General features: G+C 48.2%; 14 protein-coding genes across 14 annotated transcripts; 10 read left to right on the forward strand and 4 right to left on the reverse strand.

Moving 5' to 3' along the window:
• Positions 1 to 431: 431 nt before the first annotated feature.
• Positions 432 to 2,446, forward strand: N7455_004473 (putative MFS hexose transporter; the record flags this gene model as incomplete). Its single annotated transcript, XM_040956858.2, has 9 exons — positions 432 to 598; positions 655 to 780; positions 829 to 932; positions 987 to 1,133; positions 1,185 to 1,295; positions 1,354 to 1,685; positions 1,737 to 1,839; positions 1,897 to 2,134; positions 2,194 to 2,446. The coding sequence occupies 9 exons, from the start codon at positions 432 to 434 to the stop codon at positions 2,444 to 2,446; spliced, it is 1,581 nt and encodes a 526-aa protein (XP_040812815.1).
• A 1,755-nt stretch (positions 2,447 to 4,201) lies between these two features.
• N7455_004474 (putative sexual development protein (LsdA)) lies at positions 4,202 to 5,315 on the forward strand (the record flags this gene model as incomplete). Its single annotated transcript, XM_040956870.2, has 2 exons — positions 4,202 to 4,549; positions 4,602 to 5,315. The coding sequence occupies 2 exons, from the start codon at positions 4,202 to 4,204 to the stop codon at positions 5,313 to 5,315; spliced, it is 1,062 nt and encodes a 353-aa protein (XP_040812853.2).
• Positions 5,316 to 5,594: 279 nt separating this feature from the next.
• Positions 5,595 to 7,011, reverse strand: N7455_004475 (polysaccharide lyase family 1 protein; the record flags this gene model as incomplete). The annotated part of the gene is made up of 4 exons (XM_040956841.2): positions 5,595 to 5,936; positions 6,054 to 6,384; positions 6,478 to 6,603; positions 6,677 to 7,011. The coding sequence occupies 4 exons, from the start codon at positions 7,009 to 7,011 to the stop codon at positions 5,595 to 5,597; spliced, it is 1,134 nt and encodes a 377-aa protein (XP_040812749.1).
• Positions 7,012 to 7,182: 171 nt separating this feature from the next.
• On the forward strand, positions 7,183 to 7,395 carry N7455_004476 (uncharacterized protein; the record flags this gene model as incomplete). The annotated part of the gene is made up of 1 exon (XM_065604812.1): positions 7,183 to 7,395. The coding sequence occupies one exon, from the start codon at positions 7,183 to 7,185 to the stop codon at positions 7,393 to 7,395; it is 213 nt and encodes a 70-aa protein (XP_065461712.1).
• Positions 7,396 to 8,222: 827 nt separating this feature from the next.
• Positions 8,223 to 10,030, reverse strand: N7455_004477 (amidase family protein; the record flags this gene model as incomplete). The annotated part of the gene is made up of 2 exons (XM_040956762.2): positions 8,223 to 9,681; positions 9,735 to 10,030. 2 exons carry the CDS (start codon positions 10,028 to 10,030, stop codon positions 8,223 to 8,225), a joined length of 1,755 nt encoding a protein of 584 aa, XP_040812836.1.
• A 1,284-nt stretch (positions 10,031 to 11,314) lies between these two features.
• N7455_004478 (uncharacterized protein) lies at positions 11,315 to 12,742 on the forward strand (the record flags this gene model as incomplete). Its single annotated transcript, XM_040956777.2, has 3 exons — positions 11,315 to 11,533; positions 11,664 to 12,172; positions 12,232 to 12,742. 3 exons carry the CDS (start codon positions 11,315 to 11,317, stop codon positions 12,740 to 12,742), a joined length of 1,239 nt encoding a protein of 412 aa, XP_040812698.2.
• A 532-nt stretch (positions 12,743 to 13,274) lies between these two features.
• On the forward strand, positions 13,275 to 13,796 carry N7455_004479 (uncharacterized protein; the record flags this gene model as incomplete). Its single annotated transcript, XM_040956812.2, has 1 exon — positions 13,275 to 13,796. One exon carries the CDS (start codon positions 13,275 to 13,277, stop codon positions 13,794 to 13,796), a length of 522 nt encoding a protein of 173 aa, XP_040812782.2.
• Positions 13,797 to 14,526: 730 nt separating this feature from the next.
• Positions 14,527 to 15,558, forward strand: N7455_004480 (uncharacterized protein; the record flags this gene model as incomplete). Its single annotated transcript, XM_065604813.1, has 3 exons — positions 14,527 to 14,835; positions 14,888 to 14,982; positions 15,036 to 15,558. The coding sequence occupies 3 exons, from the start codon at positions 14,527 to 14,529 to the stop codon at positions 15,556 to 15,558; spliced, it is 927 nt and encodes a 308-aa protein (XP_065461713.1).
• Positions 15,559 to 16,202: 644 nt separating this feature from the next.
• sdh2 (succinate dehydrogenase iron-sulfur protein subunit SDH2) lies at positions 16,203 to 17,149 on the forward strand (the record flags this gene model as incomplete). Its single annotated transcript, XM_040956834.1, has 3 exons — positions 16,203 to 16,545; positions 16,626 to 16,777; positions 16,829 to 17,149. 3 exons carry the CDS (start codon positions 16,203 to 16,205, stop codon positions 17,147 to 17,149), a joined length of 816 nt encoding a protein of 271 aa, XP_040812738.1.
• A 1,146-nt stretch (positions 17,150 to 18,295) lies between these two features.
• On the forward strand, positions 18,296 to 20,118 carry N7455_004482 (cytochrome P450; the record flags this gene model as incomplete). Its single annotated transcript, XM_040956823.2, has 5 exons — positions 18,296 to 18,503; positions 18,587 to 19,455; positions 19,526 to 19,636; positions 19,727 to 19,893; positions 19,944 to 20,118. 5 exons carry the CDS (start codon positions 18,296 to 18,298, stop codon positions 20,116 to 20,118), a joined length of 1,530 nt encoding a protein of 509 aa, XP_040812786.2.
• A 472-nt stretch (positions 20,119 to 20,590) lies between these two features.
• N7455_004483 (uncharacterized protein) lies at positions 20,591 to 21,354 on the reverse strand (the record flags this gene model as incomplete). The annotated part of the gene is made up of 4 exons (XM_065604814.1): positions 20,591 to 20,856; positions 20,916 to 20,982; positions 21,044 to 21,181; positions 21,253 to 21,354. 4 exons carry the CDS (start codon positions 21,352 to 21,354, stop codon positions 20,591 to 20,593), a joined length of 573 nt encoding a protein of 190 aa, XP_065461714.1.
• Positions 21,355 to 23,473: 2,119 nt separating this feature from the next.
• Positions 23,474 to 24,049, forward strand: N7455_004484 (uncharacterized protein; the record flags this gene model as incomplete). Its single annotated transcript, XM_040958183.2, has 1 exon — positions 23,474 to 24,049. The coding sequence occupies one exon, from the start codon at positions 23,474 to 23,476 to the stop codon at positions 24,047 to 24,049; it is 576 nt and encodes a 191-aa protein (XP_040811351.1).
• A 276-nt stretch (positions 24,050 to 24,325) lies between these two features.
• On the reverse strand, positions 24,326 to 25,192 carry N7455_004485 (class II fructose-bisphosphate aldolase; the record flags this gene model as incomplete). Its single annotated transcript, XM_040958161.2, has 1 exon — positions 24,326 to 25,192. One exon carries the CDS (start codon positions 25,190 to 25,192, stop codon positions 24,326 to 24,328), a length of 867 nt encoding a protein of 288 aa, XP_040811342.1.
• Positions 25,193 to 26,042: 850 nt separating this feature from the next.
• Positions 26,043 to 27,538, forward strand: N7455_004486 (uncharacterized protein; the record flags this gene model as incomplete). Its single annotated transcript, XM_040958142.2, has 3 exons — positions 26,043 to 26,298; positions 26,400 to 26,893; positions 26,984 to 27,538. The coding sequence occupies 3 exons, from the start codon at positions 26,043 to 26,045 to the stop codon at positions 27,536 to 27,538; spliced, it is 1,305 nt and encodes a 434-aa protein (XP_040811369.2).
• Between the last annotated feature and the right edge of the window lie 444 nt (positions 27,539 to 27,982).

Raw genomic sequence — 27,982 nt, forward strand, 5'->3', positions numbered from 1 at the left:
CTAAAACCCGGAGACATGTTTTTGCCCTACTTACGTCCCCGATACGGCAAGGCTAGTTTGATGTTCCACCAATCCGGCTAGTCTGCTCATGATTAGGCATTTCTAGTCCCTGCACTGCACGAAATCTGTCCTAGTGTCTTGGGAATACTCGGATTTCTTTGTTTCCATTTTTCCCAATACGTGTTTAGATCGCGAAAACTGGGGAGAGCTGCCGACTCGAGCAAATCAGCCAAGACATCAGCTCTCATTCACCGGTTAATCTCACAGCTTATTATCCTATGATGGCAAATCTGAATTGCTTAAAATCTCTGGGGGTGCCCCCCTATCTCCACATTACTCTGCTTTGTTGTGTTACAGGCTCGGCAGGCATCTCAACTTTCTATCTATATCCTTCCTACACAGCGTTCGTCTGAGCAGACTATACAGACAACATGGGCATTGCTGTCGGAGCTTCAACTCTGCAGTCCGATTTGGACGCGACTCAAGCCGCAAAGCCTGAGTTGGAGAAGGTTAACTGGTGGCAAGAGCCTGGTCTGCGCAAGCTCTATTTCTGGGCTGCTGTGCTTTGTGTTGCTTCTGCTACTACTGGATACGATGGGTAAGCATCATAGCTATGCGATTGGATATGTACAGAGCTGACGCCACATCGTGCAGAATGATGCTTAACACCTCCCAGAATTTGGATACATGGCAGGCGTATTTCGACGCACCCAGTGGCGCCAAGCTGGGATTGATGAATGCAATTTACCAGATTGGTAGTCTTGCCAGTTTCCCCTTTGTGTAAGTTCTCCTGCACTAAACACAATGGAACCGCGCTGACTCGAATAGCCCCTTCATCGCTGATCGATGGGGCCGCAAGGTTCCCATCATGATTGGGTGTGTCTTGATGATTCTTGGTGGCTTGCTCGGTGCATTCTGCACAAACTATGGAAGTAAGCTTCACCATTCTATACACTGGGATCATTAAATTTACTAATCTTATTTAGTGTATGTTGCCGGTCGATTGCTCCTCGGTTTCGGCAACAGTCTTGCCCAGATGGCATCCCCAGTCCTACTCACTGAGATCTGCCACCCCCAACACCGCGGAAAGGTCACCACTATTTACAACTGTTTGTGGAATTTGGGTGCACTAGGTACGTATCCTTCGGACCAGTCTTTGGAGGTTGTATGCTGACTGGGTTTAGTTGTTGCATGGATTGCATGGGGAACGATGTATATCCCCAACGATTGGTCATGGCGTAGTTTGACCATTCTCCAAATCTTCCCCGCTGTCATTCAGATCGTCTTCATCTGGTGTAAGTTTCACTTTCCTTCTTTCACTCGATTGAATGCAAGGTGGCTGATCATTCTTAGGGGTCCCGGAATCTCCCCGTTGGCTCGTCTCCAAGGAGCGGTATGAGGAAGCATTGGACACACTTGCCTACTACCATGGAAATGGAGATAAGAACAACGCCACCGTTCAATTCGAGTATCGTGAGATTAAAGAGACTATCAGCTTGGAGATGAGGTTCCAGAAGAACAGCAGCTACTTGGACTTCATGAAGACTAAGGGTAACCGTTACCGTTTGGCACTTTTGATTTCTCTGGGAATCATTTCCCAATACAGTGGCAATGCCTTGTTCAGTAACTACACCAATTTGATCTACAACAGCATGGGTATCACTGAACAAACCAAGAAGATTCCTGTTCGTTTTCCCCTTCTCGTCTGTCAAATGACCCTCGCTGACATTCCATAGCTCAATGGTGGACAAACCCTACTCAGTCTGGTTGTCAGTGTTTCGAGTGCGTTCTTCGTTGACCGAGTCGGACGACGACCACTTTTCCTGGTTTCCACAGTTGGTACGTGCCAGCATTCTCCGCGGTAATTTTGCTGAGTCACTAACTTTCTCCTCTCAGGCATGGTTCTCATGTTCCTCGCCTGGACTGTCGTTTCCTCCGTCTTTGAAAGAACCCAGGATGTCAAGACTACCGGCTACCCACAAGTCGTCTTTGTCTGGCTCTTCTCTGTATTCTACGCCATTGCCTGGTCGGGGCTTCTCGTCGCCTACGCGCTTGAGATCTTGCCCTACCGCCTGCGCGCCAAGGGTGTCATGATTATGAACTTGACGGTACAGGCATCTCTGGTTCTCGGAAAGTAAGTTCTTTTAGAAAAATATATGTACCGGCCCTTTTGGATAAAACTGACCATACTAGTTATACCAACCCAATTGCGTGGGAGAACCTTCCTCACCACTGGAACCTGTCTCTCATCTATACGGTTTGGATCTTCATCGAGCTCTGCTTCGTCTACTTCTTCTACGTTGAGACCCGGGGTCCCACTCTCGAGGAGCTGGCTAAGATCTTCGATGGTGATGATGCCCAGGTGGCGCATGTCGATCTCCAACAGGTTGAGAAGGAGATTCAAATCACGGAGAAAGAGTCAACTGAGTATAGGGAACATGCTTGATTGTGTGTCGTTATGAAAAGATAGCCATAGGCATACTTTGGTGCCGATTGTCGTCAGACAATAATATATTTGCTTGTTACTGATGAATTAATTTGATAATGCTTCTATTGGTTGTTCCATGGTTTCTACAGACGAGGAGGGTGTACATCGTACTGCTGTCTACCGTTCAGCGCTCCTACTACATTGTGTTATACTAGGGTCTATTTGAAATTGGTAGAATATTATTAAAGACGTTATAATGAGGACCTTTCTATAGAGCCGTTTTGGATGTCACTTTGTTGTGATGGAAAGTAAGTACATATGTACCACGTCCAATAGTCCAAATCCAGCCAGTCCAACATCGTTCCAGTTCGGTCCGGTTGTAATATGCTTCACCAGGCCGAGATATACCGCAATGCTCATCCAACCCTTCGATGGTATTGTTCATGCTGCCTCCTGGCATTATTTTAATAAAATTGCGGAGTGGTTGACATGCTACCAGTTGTGAGCACTGAAAGCTTGGGGGAAGATGATCTGCCTACACCTCGAAATGCCGGCCGTCCTCGGTCGGTGTACATAGTGCGAAAGCAAAGGCAAAAGAAAGAAAAAGGAAAAATCCCAGACGGTGATCCGACGAAAGGGCCACACCGTACATAGTGCGATGGAACGGGATCAAGTAGTGGGAAGCAAAGGCAAGAAAGTCCTGGACTGTCCTCCCAGACGGCAATCCGCCGAAAGGTTGCGGCCATAACAAGCAAGGCAAGGATATTCAACGAAGGTCGAACCTCATTCCGTACGACGTTCATGTCGTAGAAAGGTTTGACCATGATAAAAGAATAGCAAAGAAAATCCGAATCATCCCAGACGGCTTTCCGTCGAAAAGTTGGACTATAGAAAGGCAAATGAAGATGTAATGCTATGTTCATTGGAAGAAGTTCGTAAACCGGCTTGGGGGGACGGGCGACGACACTGGCTATCTTAAGTCTCCCCTGGTCCATGAGTATTATCTTTTCCCCATGGGTATGTCTCTGTATGGTCCTCTCCAATCAAAGGAGACATGAGATAACGGTCGAGGCAGCCACGTGTGTGAATGTCACAGTGTATAGATTCCAGAAGGGACAGTAAGCCCATGCCCGTCCGGACGCCACATGGGAGACCATCTTGCAGGAAAGGAATCCTGCCTTTCGAGACCCGTCCTTAGGATTCGTCGAATGCACGTGTCACGCAGCGCGATAGGTCTGAAATTGTTTTTCTCATGCTGATTAACCGAGTCTCGAATTAAAAGAGCAACAATATGATGATGTTGAGCTATGCTTTCTAGTCAGCTTTGGTCCTCATATGTTGAATGTGGCTCTTTCATGTCCCTCGCGATGAAAGGTGTTTACTTACCAAAAGCATGTTATACGTTAACCTTCATTTTGAATGGGCTTGTTTTGATCAAGAGCCAGCACTAGCTGTGAATAGGAAGAGAAAAACCAGTTCTCATGAGTGACATCCAAAGAATTATTTGTAGACCCGCATGGAAAGGGAGAATGGAAGAGTAGAGATTCATTCCATTCGAGTGTGTAGAAGGACAAAGGTTCAAATAGGAAATGGAAGTATACAAACCCATGAGCCCCTTCCTTTTTTGTCGTTGCCACTTGCCTCAGCTTCCCTCGACTTCCCCCAACTTCGCAACTTCATAACTTCATCTTCCACTCTTTCATACATAATCCACTCTGTTATCATACATTGATACCAGCGTCTCTCATTCCAAATACTCTTCTTAACACGAATATGCGTTTCCACATTGCCATCCTTCTGGGCGTGGCCTACTTGGCCTTTGCCGCTCCGTTTTCGAATGTGTCGACTCACCCTCTTCCGGATGGAATGCCTAATCCAAGCCCCAGTGAACTGGAGACGATTGAACTGAATTCCCATGGAACTCTGCCAAACGGTCCTCCTCCCCCTGGTATCAGCGAAGGGGGAATCGTCAACCTCAAGCTCATCGCCTTCAACGAACTCTTTGAAATTGCCTTTTTCCATCAACTGATCACAAACATCACCGACAAGGTCTCGGGCTATCGCTTCACTGATGAAGAGGATTATGATTTTGTTTTGAACGGCTTGCAGGTGATTCTGGCTGTATGACATGATGCTCCCGTGCCACTCGATGATATTTACTAATTGGATGTAGCAAGAGGAACTCCATGCCCTGGACGCCAACAACGCCTTGGCCCATGTTGGCATTGACCCAATTGAGCCTTGCCAATATTCCTTCCCCGTCCAGGACTTTGATTCTGCCCTTGTTCTCGCCACCACCTTCACAGATGTGGTTCTGGGTACTCTACAGGACGTCGTGGAGAGATTTGCTCTCGGTGGTGATTTTGTGCTGACACGCGAGATTGCTTCAATTATCGGCCAGGAGGGAGAGCAGCAGGGATGGTTCCGCGTTATGCAGGGCAAGGTCCCTAGTGAACTGCCCTTCTTGACGACCAGTGATCTCAACTTTGCCTTCACTGCCATTCAGAGCTTCATCGTGCCTGGAACTTGCCCCAACATTGACTCCATCCCACTTAAAACCTTCGCACCTCTCAATGTCACCATACCCCCGACCGCAGAGACCAGGGGCATCAAGGTTTCCTTTTCCGTCGAGGATCGAGACAAGATTGATCGAGACACGCTGTGGCTCACCTACATCAATCAGCAGAATCAGCCGATCGTGGAGCCTCTCCACATCATCGCGAAGGAGAACCACACAATTACTGCAAAGGCTTTATTCCCCTATGAGGCACATCAAATGAACGGGTTGACCATCGCTGCGGTGACCACATCCGAGGGACCGTTCGCAAATGCATTCGGTGTGGCGAATGAAACTGTGGCCGGTCCTGGTCTTTTCATCATCAAGTAGTTGAACTGCATCCTCAGCTGCCTCTGGCAGATCACTGCATACACGTATCACTATCATTAGCCCTATGACTTGAGCACAAGTTGTCCATCTCGCCAACTCGAACTAGTTCTAGTCTTGTTACTCTTTTCAATAAATCAAATGATTTCCTATTAATGCTAGTAGATCACATAAAGATCTAATTGATTAAATTATACACAGACAATCCCCGACTACCTCTCCCAACCCCACTGGTCACCTCACAACTTCCCTCCCCAGGAGTATATCACACTCAACTCCACTTCAAAGCTTACCCTGACCAGCGTTAGCATTAACACTGGCAACAACGGAAGTGTAAGCGGCAGCAGAAGCAATGTTCTTTCCAGCAAAGTTGGCCAAGAATCCAGTATCAGCGCGGCCACCGAGGTTTCCGGAAGATCCGTATCCATTGAGCTGGCAAGCACGGCCGAGGTTAGAGCTGCAGACAGCGTTGGTGTTGCTATCAGGTGAGGAGAACAACTGTCCAGCGATAGGAGTCTCAACAGAAGCAACAATGTTCTGGAACACGTTACCCTCAGCGAGGACGTAACCGCCAGCGCCGATCTCGAAGGCGTGGCCGGAGTTCTCGAACCAGTAGTTGTTGACCTAGTGTATGTGTTAGTTATATTTATATTTACCAAAAAGAGGATTTGGGGTAATCCCGAGAAGGTTTGTCATCTCAAAATTAAAGATGACTGTTTGTCGGGTGTTTGTTTGACTTACAGCGTGCAGAAGGGTGTTACCCTGAACCTTGGGAGCACGTCCACTGGTGTGGTAGATGTAGTTACCCTTCATGGTAACGAGATCGCTGGATCCATCAAGGTAGACACCCCAGTAGTGGTATCCGTTGCAGGTGGCGGAGTAGTCGCTGGCACCGTTGATGAAGCTGTTGGAGATAGTGACGCGCTTGGAGGCCTCGGTGCCGAGCACGATGTGCTGGCGAGAGATGCGGGCGGTGGTGACGTGGTCGATCCAGACCATGTCGGCGTTGTTGATGGTGATGGCGTCACCGCCCCAGACGTACTTGGGGTTGATGTCGGTGATGGCGACGTTCCTGGGTGGATGGGTTAGTTATCGGTTTTGATTTGGGCTATTTTTGTATAGCCATTTTTGCAGCAGGTAATGCTATCTGAGGGATTTCACTTACTGGATGATAACGTTGTTTGCGCCGCTGACGATACGGAGACCCTTGCCCTTGATGACACCGGCGCTGCCGGAGCCAACGATGGACTTGTTGGACTTGACGGTTATGCCGAGGGTACCGGCGTTGTCGCTGAGCGGTCAGTTAGTATGGACTTCTGGGGATTGATTGAAAGAAATCGTTTGGGGGGTCTGGAGGTGCGTACTATTTGACAGAGGCGGAGGGAGCATCCGGCTCGTAGTTCTGGCACCAGTTGTTCTGGTTGATGGCAACCTGACAAGCAGAGGCAGTACCCCAAGGAGCGCAGCCAGTGGCGGTGGTAGTTCCCTCGGTGCCGGTGAAGTCGAAAGTCTTGGAGAGAATGATGACGCGTGGGGAAGAGTCACCCAGGTACGAGACCAGCTCGGCTGTGGTGCTGGGGTAGACAGGGGTGGCAGAGCCACCACCAGTGACGCCCTTGGCGAAACCCTCTGCGGCGCCGGTGACACCGACGGCGGCAGCTCGCACAGCGAGTGCTGCAAAGATAGCAGTGATCTTCATGTTGAGAGTTGGTAGTTTCTACCGGTTTAAAAGAATGGAATGGTTGGGATGAAGAGCTGAGGGAGACATTTCGGGCGCGATGGACGTGATCTTATATAGGATCAACAAGCAGTCCAATGTAGATAGCTCTCCGAGCTAATCCGGGCTAAGACACAAGCATGTTTGAGAATCATGTCTCTCCACCCGGGTAATCTCCGTTATGGTAAGCCGATGTTGTTCCGGCGAATGGCGACCGAAGCCCTAGGCGCCTGGGGCTGGGCATACACGTGGGACCAAGTCTGGGAATGTATTAATGTTGTGCATAATCCACAATTTGGCGGAGAAATATATGGCCATGCTATGCAGGGGTACAGAGGAGATGAGAGGGATGCGGAAGAATTGTAGACCCGTGTTATGGGACATGATAGTACACCAATAAGGAGGGCAGTTGGATAGTGGATATATTTGGATATCCGTATACAAGAGTATCCTGTGGCGCAAATGCAATATGCGATGGAAACTCAGGAGTTAAAGTTGAGTAATCCTAGTCGTAAATCAGACCAGCATTGAAGAATTGGGTCCGGTGCATGAAGATGTTTCACTTGGGGGATGTTCCCCACATCGGTCACTGCATGGAGTAAGCTTGTCAGCTTTATGGCCGGACTCTTTACTCGGATGAGAATGGTCTCCGAGGTTTGTTCTGAGTTTCTCTCCTTTTTTTGCAAGATCCATGATTTGTGTTCGGTATTTTTGATTTCTCCTATGTTAGGCATGGTGGTCAAGTGGGAGGGAGGGGTTTGGGGGGAATTTGTCCGTCTTGGCGAACATAGGGATTTTCCTCTGTCGATCTTTAAGCACACTATTATTGCAGCAATGATAGTCGTAGTCTAAATTATTGTACTCCGTAAAGATGTGAAGATCCGGAACCTGCCCATGAGCCTAATATTACCCACCAGAGCTATCAGATCCACTCGAAGTTATTTTGATTGAAATAATTTCGGGGATTCGGTGGAGAAACATTAGGTACATAGATATTACTACTAGTGGTTGGCGCGTTTCATCTAGAGGCCATAGGAGGAAAAAAAGAAAGGTGATGAAAATTTCCGAATGAATTCTAAATTTCTATTCATTAAACATGTGTAGTCTATGTAATGATGTGTGGTATATAACAAAAAGCACAAATGATCAGCTATAACCATCTCCAAACAGCATTCACTCTAACCCAACAGCTTCTAGAAAGCGACGGGCAGAGGACGCTCCAGGTAGCCACGCCACTTAGGAAGTGGACGGTCCCACTTGGCGCCTTGGTTCTTCTTCAGGTCCTCGATAGCACTGGCGTACTTGATCAAGGTGGCCTCAGAGAAAGCGGTGTTCACCAGAGCAAGGCCAAAGGGCATGCCCGAGACATCGCTGACGCCAGCAGGCAGAGTGATGACAGGGTATCCAGCCTGAGCGGCGATCTCAACGCTCTGAGCGACATCGGGGGGCACAAGAAGACCGTCGAGAGTAACATTGCCGTGCTTCAGAGCAGCATCGATACCCTCCTCGCGAGTAGTGCGCTGACAGAACTCCAAAGCCTGGAAGTAGGTCTCGTCCATGACACCCTTGCTCTCGAGGGAAGCGATGAGACCGTCCTGGCCGGAACCGAAGGCAGGGTGGATACCGGGCAGACCACCCTCGGAGCCGTAGTTATCGATGTTGTACTGGACGAGGTCCTCGACGGAGCGGACGTTGGTGTTCTCGACCTCGGACAGGTAGGTGCGCAGGTTGTTGTAGAAGTCGACCTTGATGTAGGAGTATGAGGACTCGTTGGAGTAGCCGCGGGTGGTACCATAGTCCCAGTTCCAGCCGTCGGGGGAGACAATCTCCTTGTAGTGGGGCAGCTCAGTGCCGTTGATAACAGTGGCACCAGCGGACTCGATCAGCTCGACCAGCTCGAGGAGTTGTGCGATCTGGTCGGCGTCGCCGAGGGCCCAGAATGAATCCCAGGGGATACCGAAGACTGCGCCCTTAAGAGCAGTCTGGTTGGACAGGAACTGGGTGTATCCACCAACGGGGGTGAGACCCTCCTGGGCAGAGGTGTAGTTGTCGCGGGGGTCAATTCCGTAGATAGCATCGAGGGCGTAGACGGCATCACGGACGGTCTTACCGAAGGTTCCGACGGTGTCCTGGTGGGTTGACTCTGGGATGACACCGGCACGGGAGGTCAGACCAACAGTGGGCTTGATGCCAACAATGGAGTTGCGCTGGGCGGGGTTAATGACGGAGCCATCGGTCTCGGTTCCCAGAGCAATGGGGACCAGGTTGGCGCCGACGGCGACACCAGAGCCAGTGCTGCTGCCACCGGGGTTCACGGTGAAGTTGTAAGCACTGCGGCACTGGCCGCCACGGCCACTGAAGCCTTCGGAGTAGTTATTAGAGCGCATGTCGGCCCACTCGCTCAGAGCGGCCTTGCCGAGAAGCAGAGCACCGGCCTTGCGCATGCCGTTGACGACGTGAGAATCACGGGGCACGACGTTGCCGAGAAGAGCCCAGCTGCCGGCAGTGGTCTCCAAACGGTCCTTTGTTGCGATGTTGTCCTTGACAATGAAAGGGATACCGTGGAGAGGACCACGGACCTTGCCTTCGGCACGTTCAGTATCGAGCAACTTGGCAATGGTGTAAGCATCCGGGTTCACTTGCAAAATAGCACTAATAAGGCTGTTAGTCCACAATTCTATGCCAGTGATTTCAACATAACATACTTCAAGTAAGGCTGGGTCTGGTAAACACGGTCCATGTAGCAGTCCAGCAATTGGACGGCGGTGAAAGTACCGATTGTCAGCTCGGCCTGGATCTGATCAATGGTAGCCTCCTCCAGCTTGAAGCCGTGACAGGTGCGCATAGGGAACTGGGCAGCACCATCGCCACCCAGGCGAGGGAAGTCATAGAGGTAGGGATCAGTAAGGATCTGGGAGTCGATCAAACAGTCGGACTCCTGAGCAACAACAGAGCTCAGCAAGGCGAGACCGCTCACTAATGTTTGGATTAAAGGTGCCATGATGGGAATTAGATTAAAAAGCCCCGAAAAACCATGTGGCAGAATGCCAATATTTTGGGGGAGTTCGCGGTGTTATACTTCCCAGAAGATAACTTTGGTACATGACTAATACCGATAAATCCGCCCCCGCCGCATTCCCAAGACATTTTCAGACATTTTTCACGAATATTTCTCACTTCCTTTAGGCTGCCTTTTTTTTTTAATTACAACTGCTTGAGAATAGCTATTTTATTCGCTCTAAATCTCATTCCATCCACTATATCCGCCAAACCATTGGAATTAGTGGCGTTTGTTCAGCAAAAAATGTGAAAAAAATGTTAAAAATATTCAAAATATTCAAAATGACGAAATAACATTTTTTATTTTTTAATCTATAATCTAAGTACCTTGCAGATTAATTCATCTATATTCCAGAAAAATCTTGGAAGTCGGCTATAGAACCGAGACGACCTGCCTAAAACTGCAAGTAACTAGATCCAAAAAATCTGCCGGCCCCATCGAAGACCATCGGAACCGAGTCGCGCTCCGCTCGATCGATTCCAATCCACTTTTAGGGTACTTTGATTGGCTGTCTTGCACGATGTGTCCTTTTGGTGCCAAAGATCGTATGAGCAGCTCGGCTTAGCTCGGCCATTGCGCGGTGGATATTGATTGATAGAAAATGTAACATGGATGGTGACCAGGCCTATGAAGTCTCGGAATATCGCGAATATCTAGAACGTCCAGAACGTGCAGAATACTATGGAAAAGTAAGCCTCCTAGCGCTAACTTGCGTGCTAGTCGAGTTTTTCGCCCACGTGGAAAAAGTAGATCGCATTAGTTCAGCCTTAGGGCTCTTCATTTAGTTCTAATTCACATCTCTATATTCTGACAGGTGATATATGACATCTATCTACCAATATATATTGTACTGGGTTATATATACATATGTAGTTCTCAAAATATGATCAACAATGAATTCCCTTTGATCAAACTTCCCCATAAACTTCGAAATGTGATCAAATTCATGGTTTCCAAGACTCCAATGTTTGGTACGGCACTTTGGTTGGTCAATGAGGGTAGGGGTACCTTGGAATTATTGAAAAAAAAAAAAAAAAAGACCCCGCCGCGCCCACTTTCCTTTGAGAGAATTAAGAGAATTAAGAGAACAAAGAAATATCATATCATTTGCCTTCGGGTGTTTGGGTAATATATCAGACATTCCGGACATGATGGGTAAACCCCTCTCGATCTATACCTTTACTACATCTTTCCTGTTTATCATGTCACCCATTTGAAATTGCAATGGCCATCCCCGATGATATCCTTGCGGCAAACGCTGCAGGGAGAATCCCCAGTGGGGTCACGCTCGAATACCTAGCAGAGTCCCGCGATAGCTCCGCCATTGCGGGAATCATTTTCATGATATGCTTCACCGGCCTGTTGATGATTATACGTTTATATGCTCGAGCATGCATTGTGAAGAAGATTGGTTTAGATGATGCATTGGCCGTTATGACATTGGTATGATCCTCCACTTTTCGCCCCAGATCTACACTGCACTATATATGCATGGTTATACACATAGAATGGGCTATGAATAGTTACAAAAAAATATATAACCACAAAAACTAACAATAACTCCCAATCGCAGATGCTCTATATTTCCTTCGTTATCCTCTCAATCATCCTAATCAACCTGGGAAGCGGTCGCCACATCGAATACATCCAATATGTGCTATCACTACCCACAGTCCGCGAAACCGAAGTCCTAGACTTCGTCGCTCACATTATTTACACAACAGCTCTATTCCTATGTCGTCTGTCCGGTCTCGCCTTCTACTTCCGACTCACAGCCCGCTCAACAAAACTACACATGAGCATCATCATCGCCGTCCCGCTCCTTTTCGCCGCCTACCTACCTCAGATCTTCCTCCTGATCTTCCACTGCAGACCGGTCACAGGACTCTGGCCCTACGCGTGGCAAGTCGAGCCAAAGACATACAACTGTCTCACATGGGGACTCGTGTACTCGGTCAACTCGGGCCTATCGCTCGCCTGTGACATGTTGATGTTCGCCATCCCAGCGGCACTCATCAAGGGACTGCACGTTTCTTTAGAAAAGAAGATCAAGCTATCCATCGTGATGTTCCCCGGTATTCTGTGAGTAATCCCCACCTCCCAGCTTGTCAAACAAGTCGCACGAAGCTAATACCACACAGCGTAATCATAATCTCCGCCGTCCGCGTCTGGCTCGTAGCACGGGGCCAATGGGACCCCGACGGCAGCTGGGCCTACAATCCGATGATGTGTGTCGAGAACGCCGAGATCGCGGCAACTCTAGTCGCGCTCTCCGTACCGGCGCTGAAACCCGTCTTCGGAAACTTGTTCGCGCACTTGACGGAGTACACGTCCAGCCACACGCGCTCGCGCTCGACAAAAATGCCCAGTCTCGGTCATTCGAAGACTGTTGGAAGTGGTGCGGTATCCAGCAATCGGGATAGCAAGCGTCTCATTAATTGGTCGAAGATTGGGAAGGATGATTATGAGATGATGCCTTCTGAGATATCGGTTTCGGGGGATATTAGAGGTGCGTCGAGGGCGAGTGATCACAGTGGGGATGTGGATAGGGGTGCGAGGAGTCCTGGGATTCGGGTTACGAATGAGGTTACTATTAATCGTGCGCATGACAGTGGTGTTGGGGTTGGCAAGCCCGGGTCTAGGGAGAGTTAGAGGTGTTTTTCTCTTTGTTTATTTCAATAGATCGATATATATATTTGACTACTTATATCATGTCAAAGGTCTTTCTTAAGGTATCCTACGCGCCCTCCATATATGGCATTGACTATGTCTTTTCGTTTCTTTTGTGAAACCCTTTATATATCAACATATAGTGGCAGATAGGTCATATGAACAAGCTGATCACCCAGTCCTTTGTCGGCGTGACATTAGAGCGTTATACATGAAACCAATAATTGAAGCGTTATAGATAAAGCTCGGGTTTTCCTTAGTTGAAAAGAGACATCGATATCTTGATGTTTGAGAACTCACGATGACTCGCTCGCCGCTGTCCAACAGCTAAGCGCTGTTTTTGGGTCGTTTCAATAATGGCAATGCGATAGAGACAATATCAGTTGGAACAGCAGTGTCTAAAACCATATAAATAGAGTGATCTATCTCGACAATTACCCATATCACCATCTATCTCATCTATGCTCATCTGGGGTCACTTCAAGTTATCAATATCTATCTTGTTGACGGTACCATGGCTTCAAGAGACGATCCCACCAACCAAGCACTTTTACCTGATACACCACGCCAGCGTCTCAAGGTAGGCCTCGATACACCCATACCTGAACTACTGTCTTGCTATGGAGAAAGCCACATCCACTTCCCAAAAACTCTCAGACAGTACTACGATCTATACTCGACGAAACTAGACAGTCTAATCGTGTTTTTTCACCAAATCCTCCCCCAAACCACAGAAACTAGACGGTATCCTACAGCTGTGGAGCCATGGCTCACGTACAATTACGAGGGGAGGATGTGGCTGAGAGACCCAATCGATATTGAAAGCATGCGCTGCAGGTTCGGGGAGTTTGTCGGATTAAGCGACGAGCTCGTGGATCCCGGTCTCTCCAATCCGCGAAGTTGCTATGCGCAGCGTGACAAGCCGCCAAAAACCCCCTATGGTGAAACAATCTCCGGTGCTGGTGTTGTGCAAAAAGTAAAGAAAAGACGTGATAAACTAAAGGGGGTTTTCGGGCGGCTTGGTTTCGGTAAATAGGTGGCGTTGGTAATTTCCTTTTGGGCGCCGGCGTTGAATAGTGCCGCGCTTAGTTTGTTTAGTGAGACATATAATGGGGTTTCTTTTCTTGTCCGAGTGGTATTGTAATTTGGCGCTTATACTCCGTACTGTCATGGTTTCAGTAATTGTGGAGGTCACTGTATGGACGGAGTACTCCATATGTGAATGTATAATTGGTTAGAAGGAAGAATGCGGAAGGATGAAGCTTTGTCGGTCTTTGCCTGCCCTCTCTATGTATTTCAAATAGATCCACAATTAAGAAAGATAATTCCCGAATGATCCCACAGTTCCGAAGCTAAGTTTTGTATCTCATGATGTTGTCAGGTTAGCTTCACATCTGAATATAAAACGGGTGGCGGCCCTTCGGTTGAACAAAACACGAGGCCACGTCATGACTACAATTCCTGGCCCCAGGAGTTGGCCCCAAGTGCAACGTTGTAATCTGCCAAGATGCATGACCCAACCTCTTTAGGGTGTAGTTCACGCTGTTGAATAATCGATTTCGGTGCTTACCAACCTCATAAATAGTCGAGATGTTTATAATGCGAAGCTGTTGACGATCACTGAATTTGTCATACGATGAACATTTGATGTATAAAAGAACAAGTACACTTGATGCTCTAGAGAATAAACTATCAACTCCACTTACAACATTGATCTTCCCCGCTGATCCTTGGCCAAAACCGTCTGATCTCTACGATTATTCAGAATGACCCTCAAATACCTCATTACAGGAGCGACTGGCGGCCTCGGCGCAGGAGTCCTATCCTACCTTGCTGCGAATGTCCCGGCATCAGAGTATGCTGCAGCGTCCTCGAGAGAGGAGAATCGCAAACAATTCGAAGACCGAGGGATCGCATTCCGAGTAGCGAGCTATGACAACCCCGAGACATTAGAAACCGCATTCGAAGACGTGGAGAACCTCTTCTTCGTTAGTACCAACACCTTCGACATCGAGAAGCGGCGCAAGCAACATGAAAATTTTGTAATTGCAGCGAAGAAGATGAACGTGAAACACGCAAGTCATCAAACTCCCCACAAGCCCAACCCAGCTAACATCAAAGCCGCAGGTATGGTATACATCTCTCGCATTCGGTGGGTACACTGCCGACTCCAAGGCGGCTGTCCAACAAGGCCATCTGATGACAGAGGAGATGATGAAACAGTAAGCCAAGCCCCGACCGTGATAATCCATCTAGCCTTACTGACACTAGCCAGGGCCGATATCAACTTCACATCCATCCGTGAGGGTTTATACACAGACGCCTTCCCGGTTTTCATGGGCTGGTATCCAAACACATCAACCGTCTACCTCCCCTCCGACGGGCCGATTGCCTTTACACTGCGGTCGGAGCTAGGCGAGGCGAATGCGCGATTGATGATTCAGGGTGAGCACGACCGAGAGATCGTGTTGCTCACTGCGCAGCAGACTATCACATTCTCTGAGATCGTGGATCTGATCAACGAGACGACCGGCCGAGACGTTCAGTTCAAGCTTGTCTCGCCGGATGAGTTTGTGCGGTTGAAAGCGGCCGATGACGAGGGTGGGAAGTCGGAAGGGTTCTTCCAGGCGCTGTTGTCGTGGTACGAGAGTATTTCAAAGGGGGAGACGTGCACGATTGATCCGCTCATGGCGGAGGTGCTGGGCCGTCAACCCGTGCCGCCGCGTGAGGCTATTCGGGCATTTTTGACGGAAAATCGGGACTATGAATGGCATCAGAACTATGTTAATCGCGATTAGTTCGATAGTTAGTGGTTGACTGTAATGGTTGAATATATTGAAGTGGTAATGTGACAATGTAGCAGTTTTCAATGGATGACATGTGAGTCGACCGGAGTAGCCGTTATGCCGTCTCGGTAACTAACCCGGGAGTGGCCTTATAGCCTGAGGCACCCGATTTTGTGGGTTTTGACTGGGGAAATCACTGATCAATGGAGGCTTGGAGTAGATAAGATGAGAAGATTGATATATTTTATCAATCACATCCCATTGAGATTTCCAATTGACCCGTATTCAAGACCTATATATGATCATGTCGGAGTGTAGTATCGGCAGTAGACAATTCCCTGAATCTCCTTTGACGCCGTGTCCGCCCGAGGCTTGTAAACACCTTGGATCTGATTGGTTGAGACCCGCTGATGTCAGCATCTACACACCCGACCCGTCAAACCCGAGGTTACTAGCGAAGAGACTCCTTGGACTTCATTTCGTTGCTGAGGATCTTTGTTGGTTTGTGAAACTCGACTTCGTCGTCGCTACCTTCACATTTTGAAAACTCTCCCCTCTTATTTTGTCTTTCTGGTCTCGACCTCTTTCTCTCCACACTCTCCATCCTCTCTTTCCTTTCCACCTCGGTGTTTTTCTCACATTTCCGATCACCCGCCATGGCCTCCCTCCGTACCACTTCGCGATTGTTCGCGGCATCGCGGCCGATGTTCCGCCCTGCCTTCGCTCGCACCTACGCGACCGTCGAGCCTACTCCCTCCGAGCAGCCCAAGATGAAGACTTTCAAGGTCTACCGTTGGAACCCGGACCAGCCCAGCGAGAAGCCCCAGATGCAGTCCTACGACCTCGACCTGAACAAGACCGGACCTATGATGCTCGATGCGCTCATCCGGATAAAGAACGAACTCGACCCTACCCTCACTTTCCGCAGATCTTGCCGTGAGGGTATTTGCGGTTCTTGCGCCATGAACATCGACGGTGTTAACACTCTCGCCTGCTTGTGTATGTACCCGGACCCGCACACGCGCAATCTCGAAGCATCCGACAGCTCCCGAATGAAAGCTAATTCTTTATCCGTATAGGCCGCATTCCCACCGATACCAAGTCCGAGTCTCGCATCTACCCTTTGCCTCACACCTACGTCGTCAAGGATCTTGTCCCTGATATGACCCACTTCTACAAGCAATACAAGTCCATCAAGCCATATCTCCAGCGCGACACTCCCACCGAAGACGTGAGTTCTCTTACATGACCAACATCACCTACAAAAACTAACAATTGCCAGGGTCTTGAATTCCGTCAATCCCCCGAGGATCGCAAGAAGCTCGACGGTCTCTACGAATGTATTCTCTGCGCCTGCTGCTCAACCTCCTGCCCATCCTACTGGTGGAACAGTGAGGAGTACCTCGGACCCGCCATCCTGCTCCAGTCCTTCCGTTGGTTGGCCGATTCCCGTGACGAGAAGACCGCTGAGCGCAAGGCCGCTCTCGACAACAGCATGAGCGTGTACCGTTGCCACACCATTCTCAACTGCACACGGACTTGCCCCAAGGGTCTTAACCCAGGTCGCGCAATTGCCGAGATCAAGAAGATGTTGGCTGTCTAGATATGTGGATATAAAACGGAGTACCGCGGAATTTTCTTTTTCTGTCCAATGCCTTTCCAGTCGCCTTTCCTCTGTTTCTCTATTTCCTATTTTCTTTTACTTTTTTTCCCGACTACTTCACGCATGTTTCTATAGGTGTAAATTGTGGACCTTTGTTTCTTACAGGAATGCACTGGTAGTCCATTCGGCTGCATGATGATAGCGCAACCTATACCTTTGTATTGTATCTCTCAATCTAAATGTCTGATATTCCCATCTATATCCATATGTATCCATATATATCTGCAATCTATGGTCAACAGCATATTTCCCTAACACATGCTAAGCGAATCCCAATACACCTATCCCTGTCTGGGCTAAGCTCATTCGGCTAAGACCACTAGCACGTTAAAAAAGGCCACCTGGACACTGCCTCCACAAATCGTACTAGGGTCTTGAGCGATACTCAACTGGGCTGTTAGCACAGTTGGTAGTGCGCCCGCTTCGCATTATTGCGAGCGTGCGGGAGGTCCTGGTTTCGATTACCAGATAGTCCACTTTGTCTTTCTTTTTTTTGGTTCAATTCACTACATTTTTCTTGGTTTTATTTGCTTTGTCCTCTCGTTGGGCTGCAGGTAAAACCAGGCTATGAAACCCAACACCGAAACACCGGGATTCATTGGGTCGTTCCAGCGGCCGGCTCGCACGGAGGTGGGTATATCAGCCCAGTTATCGGCCGTGCAGCTGTACCTCGTCATCTACATATCACATACTTTCAAACCAGGGGGGCCCATTGTTCCCAGGCTCATAGACAAGCTGGATTGTGTTCGACCCGACCCTAGCGTTAGATGCGTCTGCATCTGCACGGTGGGCGAATTCGGATAGTACTCGACGAATGATAGCTACATATAGTACCCTAGCGGGCCCCCGGGCGTCATATTATCCAAATATGGTTGTATTGTCTAAATAAGCGTGTTGAATCAGGAAAGAGTTGATTTGTACATTAACTTTGTATTATGCACTATCTATGCACTACGAACCTCGTGGGGTCGGCTCTGTTTTTTTTTTTTCGTTTTAAATTCTGAATCCTTGTCCTGGCCCCTCCTATATAAAACATGGCCGCCCACCGCTACTCTTCCTGGCTATCAGAAAGCAGGTTTGTCTATAATGGATTCTCTGACACTATACGTGTCTGCGTTGGCGTTGCCGTTGGGACTGCTGGTCTTGCGCACTGTGTACCATTTGTATTTCCACCCGTTGTCCAGCTTCCCCGGTCCAAAACTCGCTGCTGTGACCTTTCTCTACGAGTTCTATTACGATGTGGTCAAGAGCGGCATGTACATCTGGGAAATTGAGCGCATGCACAAAAAATATGGTAAGTTATATAGATACAAGATCAACATCAACTATCCAAGCCAGCAAAAACACACAGAAATGCAAAAGTGACTAATAAACTAGGCCCAATCGTGCGCATCAATCCACGAGAAATACACATCAAAGACTCAAGCTACTATGACGAAATCCACGCCGGCGCCTCGCGCAAACGCTCAAAAGACCCTAAATATGCCATCGCCTTCGGCGCGCCAAACTCCCTCGTAGGAACAATAACCCACGACCACCACCGCTTTCGTCGCGGCCTGTTGAGTAACTACTTCTCCAAGCGCTCGGTGGTAGACCTTGGCCCGTCCATCCACGACAAAGTCGACAAGCTAATCGCGCGCTTCGAGCAAGCCCACCAAACCAACGACGTGCTACACCTGCAACTAGACTTCGCTGCGCTGACTGCAGATGTCATTACCGATTACTGTTACGGCTGGAGCTATGGCTACCTGGACGGCGAGAAGGGGTCGCGGAGCAATGACCTCGTCGACGCGGTAAATGGGCTGATGGTTATGTTCCACATTAACCGGTTCTTCCCGTTCCTTATTTCCGTTTTTAGGAGCGCGCCGCCTAACCTACTACGCTGGCTGCAGCCGCAGATGGCGGATTTGTTTGATTTGAAGGCTAGGCTTAGACAGCAGGCAGATGATACTTTACAGAAACAAGGTCTGCAGAAGGTTGATTCCGAGGCGAGGTCGACTATATTTGATGCGTTGACGAGTTTGGAGTTGCCTGAGAATGAGACGACGCTTGATCGGTTGGAGGATGAGTCTGCGTTGTTGCTTGGTGCTGGTACGGAGACTACGGCTAGGTCTATTACTGTTGCGATGTTTTATCTCATCCACAACAAGGAGATTATGGCGAAACTGCGCGCGGAGTTGAAGACTGTGTTGGCGACACCCTTGTCCAAGGCTTCGTGGGTGGATTTGGAGAAATTGCCATACTTGGTGGGTTATTGTTTCTAGGTCATTTCTTACTTCTATTGTGGATTGCTGATTTTGTTGTTCATTGAATTAGACGGGTGTTGTCAATGAAGGTCTGCGTCTCAGCCACGGCATGACAGCCCGACTGGCTCGTGTTTCACCGACCGAACCCATGCTCTACAAGGACTGGGCTATCCCTGCAGGGGTAAGTAAATTATTATGGCTTACTGGCTGTAGCATTCCGGTTCGGTCCCCCCTTTCCTAGAGGAAGTTTCTGATATGTGTTACATCGCAGACTCCGGTCAGTCAGTCGAACTACTTCGTCCACATGGACCCCACGCTCTTCCCCGAGCCAGAGAAATTCGACCCGGAGCGTTGGATCCGCGCTGCAGATAAGGGAGAGTATCTGAGTCGTTATATTGTCTCGTTTACCAAGGGAAGCAGACAATGTCTGGGAATGAAGTGAGTGTTGCTATGTATCACGCAGGATTTCATATACTGACTTCATCTAGCCTTGCCTATGCGGAGATATACTTATCTCTGGCACATATCGCTCGTCGCGTCAACTTTGCGCTGTACGAGACTACTACCGATAATATCTGTGTTTACCGTGATATGGGCATTGGATGTCCGGAGGTCGGTTTGTTTGGTGTTAAGGCTACGGTGGAGGGTCTTGTGGAGGAGTAGGGTTTTTACTACACGTTGTGTAAGTTTTCTCTGTGAGGAAGATGAGTATGATGATGTATGAGACTGGAGCTTGTACTTTTGTCTATTTCAAGGGTCTTTTGCGGTGCTTTTTAACGTGCGTATTGCATATGCAGGTAACCACGTTGTGGGGTATGTTTCACTTTATGTGTACTCTAAGTACTACATGGCTGGGTGATGACGGATGTTTCATTCTGGTAGTTATTGAATTCTTCAATTGCGATCTAATGAATGCACTTCCGATGATATCTATTGTGTATGTCTAAAGATGGAGCAAGAAAGAAATAAAATACGACTGTATCAGCTATCAAAGAAAGTCATGTATAAACCTAACAATGATCACAATAAGGACGTTCGGCACATAAATACATAACTAAAAGAGTGGCGAAATTGAATGAATTCCAACTAGACCACAATCCCGGAGGACCCATCCACATATCAACCCGCTGCCCCATCAGGAATATGGGTTCAAGACGGTCTCAGTAGTAGTCGTGGAGTCGCTGCAGCACTGCCTAAAGTCTCCCGTGCGATCCGTGAGACAGTTATCGGCGGTGAAGTCCAGATCAGACCAGGCGCTAGGCCAGCTTGTGTAGAGCATGCAACCAGGAACCACAGTGGTGTTATGGGTATCATCACCGTCAAACATGGCGTATATGAAAACGCTGCTGATGTGAGCACCGTTATCATTGTGCCACTGATTATCAATATCATCCGGGACGTCTAGATCTGGGTTAGCTTAGCTTCTCGATAAAAGATGACAAAAGAATGCGACTTCTTACTCGAGGTTGGATCCCAGTTCTCGCAGTGCTTGGATTCGTTGACCAGAATGCAGCCGTGCTTGACATGCTATATATCATCTACATTAGTCGTAGATAGAAGTAATAAAAGGCCTTTTCGGAAAACTTACAATATCGGTACCCTTACCGCTACCAGGGTATTCAGCGAGACAGGTTCCCTCCGGTAGGTTATCATCGAGTTGATGCCCTAACCGGGCCTGCCATTCACTCGGTGAGTAACTTATGTATCCGGTGCATTCCGGTGCCTCCTGGGTATCTCCAGTAGGGGAAGGTGAAGGCGAAGGCGAAATAGATGCCACAGGAGAAGCAACCGGGGTACGCGAGCCATGAGTGAGCTGCTCTCGCGCTCTGCAACAGCAAGACCGTTCACCGAGATGACAAGATGAGCCAAAGCGACAACCTGAAGTTCGAAGAATCGCATCTTGAAGTGAAGACCAAATCAGAGGGCGAATGTAGATGATTCAGAAGAGATGAATGATAAACAATTGAATTGGCATGCTCAGGGTGTCCTTTATATATGATTTTTATCTTGATATTGATATCTCTAAACTAGTTGGATCTGATACCACTGTCTAGAACGGGTGAAAGGGAAACTAGCTGTACAGCATAATACCACTGGCTAGAACGGGGGGAAGATAAACCAGTGCATAGTACCACTGACCAGAACGGGTAGAAGTAAACCGGAGGTTTTACCTACCTTGGAAAAGATCAGGTACATCTCTTTAATTCGGAAGAATCATGGGAGGTCTGATTCTTCTAAATCATAAAATTAGAACGATTTACTAAATAGTGAAATAGTGAGGGATATTCCAGGGGAACCTGAAAAGTTGCAAAACCGAGGGACTAGTCCTAACTGAGAATGCTTGGCGTCGTGATCCATTATGTAAACATGATTATCCGGGCACCCCATACAAAAATTAAGAAGTGGAAGAACGAGGTACAAATTAATAAGGTGTGATTGTACTAGCGACCGTTATTAAACGGTTTATTTATAGTAAGATTATATCGTTATATTATATTAGCTGTTTGTTCAAAATTTATCTTATGTCCACCGCTTTTTTGGGCTATTTTCAAAATTTATGTTAAATAAAAAGGCATTATATATATTACCGAGTTGTTAAAGATATAACTCTTGTTAGGTGTTGGATAGTATAGTTATCGAACGGTTGACTTCTATCCCTCCTCTAATATATGTAGGTCTTCTTATACAGATACAGAAATATTCCTTATATGATGTACACCGTAGTGCAATATTTTAGCCAGGCACGATGAAGAGCCCAGTGGTCGAACCGATCCCAGGAAACACAATGCATTCATTATATCCACCCATTTTTGATATTAATTTTAGCCTATCATAAAGAATATATTAAAGAATATTAGTTTATTAACTCGTAGTGCCTACAGCGGTATACATACGAAGTACGTACTTCATCCAACATTGGAATGTTGCTACTGCGGTCTTTATTAAAATTGGCTCCAGATGACCTATTGCGGTAAAACCCCACCCCGCAACCGAGCATTTAATGAATTGAACAGTAGATTCAAGATGTACCAAAACTAGGTTCTGCCCATATTAAGCAAGCCATCAAGTTAGGGATAGGAGCGGGATCATGCTCGATGTAACCCCACACACAGATCACAACACTGCATACACGATCAAATCTAAAGACACTGATCAGTTCTGACGCGATCCTGCGAATATGTGACTACAATGCAGAAATAAGAAAAGTACATGTAAGCAGTCTCTATGCAAAGTAAGCTCGTATATATCATGGACTGATTGGCCGGCGCTGCAAGGGGTAGTTAGTGTTGCTAGGGGATACCTCCTGCGTGCCAGAATATCCCCTACACATTCATCTCCCTTTGAAGGAAGTTTTGTTAAGGTCTGATCACTTTGTGTGTTCGGGCAAGAATATCCCCAAAGGGTTTCTGCTATACTTGTTATAGTAGTACGTTTATACAACGTAGTTTACTGTTTCTGGGGACCATCAGCCTAAGATAGACTTGGGTAACAGTTGGGAAAAGCAGTCACATTTATTGCCCTAGATTGTAAAACCTACATATTCTTGACTCGCATCCACGAGGGAACTGAAAGGGCTTCATGTGCGCCACCATGTCACATTACCTCCGATATAATCTAGCCGTTAAGTTTGCACGTTTTGGCTCCTCCGCGCATAAAATGTTGATCGTGGGATTTGATCTCCCGAATATGACAAGCTTTTCTTTTCCCTGGGCAGGTCTCTAGGCGATCATTCCACGGGAAGCCAGCATACGCGGCATATGGAACCCTTTGCAACCTTCCGATAGGCATAGGCTCCCTGCTATGTGGACGTCATCCCAGCGATGTTGATCCCTATCAATAAGAGCGCGAGGCATGGGAGATGCAAAACAGCAATCATAACAGTCCATCCAGAGCCTTATATTGCCTACATAAAGACCATTATAACCCTTCCATCGATGATTAGCCATTCCTTCATTTGCCTCTCTGACCATCTATACCCTCATTTATTCCCAAGACCAAGGTCACTATACCAATAAAAATGCACGTCTCATACATCTCTCTGGCGCTCTTCGCCATCGGTGCTATCGCCGCCCCCGCCGCTCCCTCTGGTCCCGCTGCTGCCAAGCCCAGCAACGACTTCGGAGACGTCACTGGCGGCTTCCCTTTCAACCCAACAGGCTCTTCCAGCATTGAAGACAACAGTGATGGATTTGACGACTTCCCCTCCGCCCTGGACGCAATGCACCAGGCCTTGGCTGAGAAGCAGAAGTCCGCTGAGGCCGCTGCGCACTCATCCACCACCCACGCCGTGCTAGCCAAGCCAACTTCCGCCCATGGAGTCGCGAATTTCCCGAATCCTGCCATCTCCCAGGCCTCGCATCTCCCTCACCCCTCGCCTAGCAGCTCGCAGAAGGCTGCCCCTACCGCCTTCCCCACTCCTTCCCACGGCGCTATTCCCACCCCCGCCAAGGGCAGCTCTGCTTCTCCTTCTAGCGCAATTCCCACTCCTGCCGCATCCGCTGCTCCTGGCCCCCTTGGCGGCCTTGTTGAGAACCTTCCCGTTGTCGGAGGTCTCGTTGGCGGTCCCCTGGCTGGCCTCGGTCTCCGCCGTTAAGATTATTGTTTCGCTATGATCTCAGTGCGGTGTGGAATATTTATGTATCGAATGTTGATGCTGGTCACTTCCGCTTCCGCTCCTTTTGTACTTCCGTACCTCTTTGACAATCGATTGGGGCGCTTTTTACTTTTTCTTTCTCATGAAATCTTTCATATATCCAATTGCGTTAATTTATAGGAACCGTTTTGGCTCTCCATACAATCCTGAATCTATAAGATTATCACACAGAATTTGTCTCAACAAATAAAATTTAAAACCCCTCCAACCTCATCTCTAACTCGACGGGTATTTCCCCCCAGACCCCAACCGATCAATGCACCCCTCAACAGCCTTCTGCATAGCATTGGTCGCCTCCTCCAACAACGTCGTCAAAGGCACTTTCCCAGCCATCTCCGCCTGAACCCTCACATACTCATTATTCAACACCTTATTAATATTCACCTTGCTAACCCCACAATCAATACACTTCTTAAAGATCTCCTCAGTAAACGGATCCGCCCCATGAAGCACAAGCCTCACCTCCCGACCAACAGCCTCATTAATCGACTTCAACCTCTCATACTCCAACTGAATCCCTCTGGGACCATACTCCCCATGAACATTCCCGAACGCAGGCGCAAGCCAATCAATTCCGGTATCAACAAACTCCCGACTCTCCTCCGGCGTCGTAAGCAATCCCTCAAGATCAGCCGTATCAGCAACACCATCCTCACCACCTTCAATCCGACCAGGCTCCGCCTCTGTCGCGATCCCCCGCGCATGGCAGTACTCCACCAGCTCGCGCGTCAGGGAAAGGTTTTCCGCTTTCTCGTAGTGGGACATGTCGACCATAATGCTATCAAATCCGCCCAGATCAGCCGCATACCGGATTATCTCTGGTGTTTGCGCGTGGTCCATGTGCACGGTCACGGGCACGCTGGCTTTGCGCGCGGCTTCGGCGGCGGCGTGGACGAGGAGGCCGTCTGCGTAGTGGATGGCCCATGGGAAGAGGAGGATCATTGCTGCGGAGCGTTTGGCTTCGGCGGCGCGGACGGTCGCCAGAATGCCTTCCACGTTGTAGCAGCACATTGCGGGGATGCCATAGTGGTTTTCGGAGGCGTGGTCTAGGATGCGCAGGGCGCGGTTTTCTTGGAGGGTCATTTTTGGTTTGGGTGGGTGTGAGTGGGAGGGCGAGGAGATGGTTTCGTGGGAAATGAGGGGTTTGTAGTTTCGAGATTTACTGTAAACCGGAGTCCGCGGTGTTATATAGTCTCGTTGTGTTGTCCGAGTTGGTCGCTTCACATCCGAGTGTCGGAGTTGCTCCGGAAGCTACGTCACTTTGAGATATTCGCCAGGGCCGGCGGAATTTACTTTCATATTAGCCCTGAAAAGATGATGGTAGTGCTTTTAATTCCCAGACGGTTAAATTAAACTAGTCGTCTTGAATAAATGAGTTCATTGTTGTTACTAACATTGGAATGAGGCAACAACAGGCCCTTCTGCACTTATACCCCCGCTAATATGGAAAGTGCATAGATGGGAGCAGTATTTCTTATTAGGTTTTGTTGTAAATGTTAAGCATAAATATCACTGCTCCGTCAAATCAAACCGAAGGACCCTTGATTAGCCATTCAAAATAATACAAAAGTGATGTTTGGCCTGAGATGTCGGCCAACCTCCGAACTTCCATCAAGTACCACTTCCAACAAGCACAACAAAAATCACCAGACTCAAATCAATTAACCGGCAATCAAGAAACAATCAAATTCCAGAATTGGACCCTGGCAAAGCCATCAGTCCTGGAAAAAGCCAAGGTAAACCCCTCGGACTTCCACCGAACCATCCCGCGTTTCCCCCAGCATCTTCCCCTCATAAAACCCCCACGCAGCTCGAGCCAGTTTATTTTGTTTTATACATTAACAATCGACATTTCCCCAGGAAATATTCTCCAGTGACTATTCTATTCAATTCAATTCTATACATTAATTCCTCGTCTCAACAACCAACAACAATGTCCAAACCGTCAATCGGCTTCGTCGGCCTAGGCGCCATGGGCTTCGGAATGGCCACACATCTCGTGAAAGAAGGTTACCCAGTACACGGCTTCGACGTGTTCCCAGCCTCAGTAGAGCGCTTCAAGGCGGCAGGCGGAATACCAGCATCGTCACTACAGGACTCGGCAAACGAAAAGGATTTCTATGTTTGCATGGTAGCTTCAGCGCCGCAGGTGCAGAGTGTTCTTTTCGGTGATGATGGTATAGTTGCAGGTAAACACCACCCCCACTCCAACCCCCTCAAACCAGAAATATAAAATCCAAAAAGATACATTTGAAACATGAAACAAGAAATTAACTCATATGATCCAAAGCCCTCCCCCAAAATGCAACCCTCCTTCTCTGCTCCACCGTCCCAGCATCCTACGCCCAATCCGTCGCTGCAGAGCTCGCTTCCCTCGGCAGAACCGACATATCTTTCATCGACGCACCCGTATCCGGTGGCGCGCTTCGCGCCGCAGCTGGTACATTGTCAATCATGGCCGGTGCACCAGATGCCGCGCTCGAGAAAGGCCGGTTCCTGCTACAGGAGATGTCAGACGCTAATAAGCTATACCTTGTCCCTGGCGGGATTGGCGCAGGTAGTAATATGAAGATGGTGCACCAGGTTCTGGCAGGTATCCATATCCTTGGTGCCGGTGAAGCTCAGGGCTTCGCGGCGCGACTGGGGTTAGATGCTGTGAAGACCGCTGAGGCGATTAAATCCAGTCCGGCTTGGAGTTGGATGCATGAGAATCGGTTGCAGAGGATGTTGGATGAGGATTGGCATCCTGGTGCTAGTGCTTTGACTATTATTCTGAAGGATGTGGTAAGGATATTTCGATCTTTGTTTATTTTATTTTTGGAGTGGGTTCGGGTTTAGGGGCGAAATTAATTTGCTAATTGAGTTTCCGATCAGGGGATTATCACGACCTCTGCCCGACAAAGTCAATTCCCGACTCCGCTGTGCTCCACTGCTGAGCAAGTTTATTTGTCGGCTTTGTTGCAGGGTTATGGACCTGTTGATGACTCGTCTATGGTGCGGCAGTACTTTGCTGAGCCGATTACCAAGGTCTCTTCTACTAAATCTGAGGAGGAGACGGCGGAGGCGTTGCAGTTGGTGTTGGATCTGATGGAGGTGACTAACCTCGTTGCGGCTGCGGAGGCTATTTCGTTTGCGCGCTATCTCAAGGTCGATTTGAAGCAGTTTTATACTTTGGTTGGCGATGCTGCTGGTGCTAGTCGGCAGTTTATGACGAAGGGTTTGGAGATTATTGAGGGGCTTGGACAGAGTGCGAATGGGGAGACTGTTGATGGTGCTACTTCTCGTCTAGAGAAGGCTGTGCAGAAGGCGCGCGATCTACACTGTCCTTTGAATCTTGGCAATGCTGCTTTGAGTGTGCTGTTCATGGCGAAGAAGTCTGGGTTAGGGGCTGAGGGGAGTGCCAGTGTGGTAAAGGCTTTTGAACATTAGTGTAATTCCTGATGGTGATGAGATACGAAAGTTTATATTCCAAATATCAATTTTATGCACAGTGCAAATCCTGTCTTGAAGCGTCATTTAATTGCTTTTTTCCCGCTGTAAGCGCGGCCAGCTATAGTTTGACGACATGCTACTTCGAGATGTTAGCCTTACTGGGTAGAAGGACTACTACTTACAGCCACGTCCTTTTTAGTCTGATAAAAGAATGTGTTTGATAATATTATCAATAATAAATACATTGTGTGTGGGTATCCAGAATATTATATCCAACCATGAGAACCAATTAGTATGTACGGCCCAGGAGACCCCCAACAAGTGTAGGGATATCCAAAAGCCAGAGAAGAAAAAAAAAAAAAAAGAAAGAAAGACATCAAGTATACCAAAAATCCAAAAATACCGACCCAAATCTTAAAACGACTTAAACTCATTTCGCAT

This window comes from Penicillium solitum, assembly GCF_028829755.1.
Source record: "Penicillium solitum strain IBT 25940 chromosome Unknown utg000003l_segment0_segment0, whole genome shotgun sequence".
Lineage (NCBI taxonomy): Eukaryota > Fungi > Ascomycota > Eurotiomycetes > Eurotiales > Aspergillaceae > Penicillium > Penicillium solitum.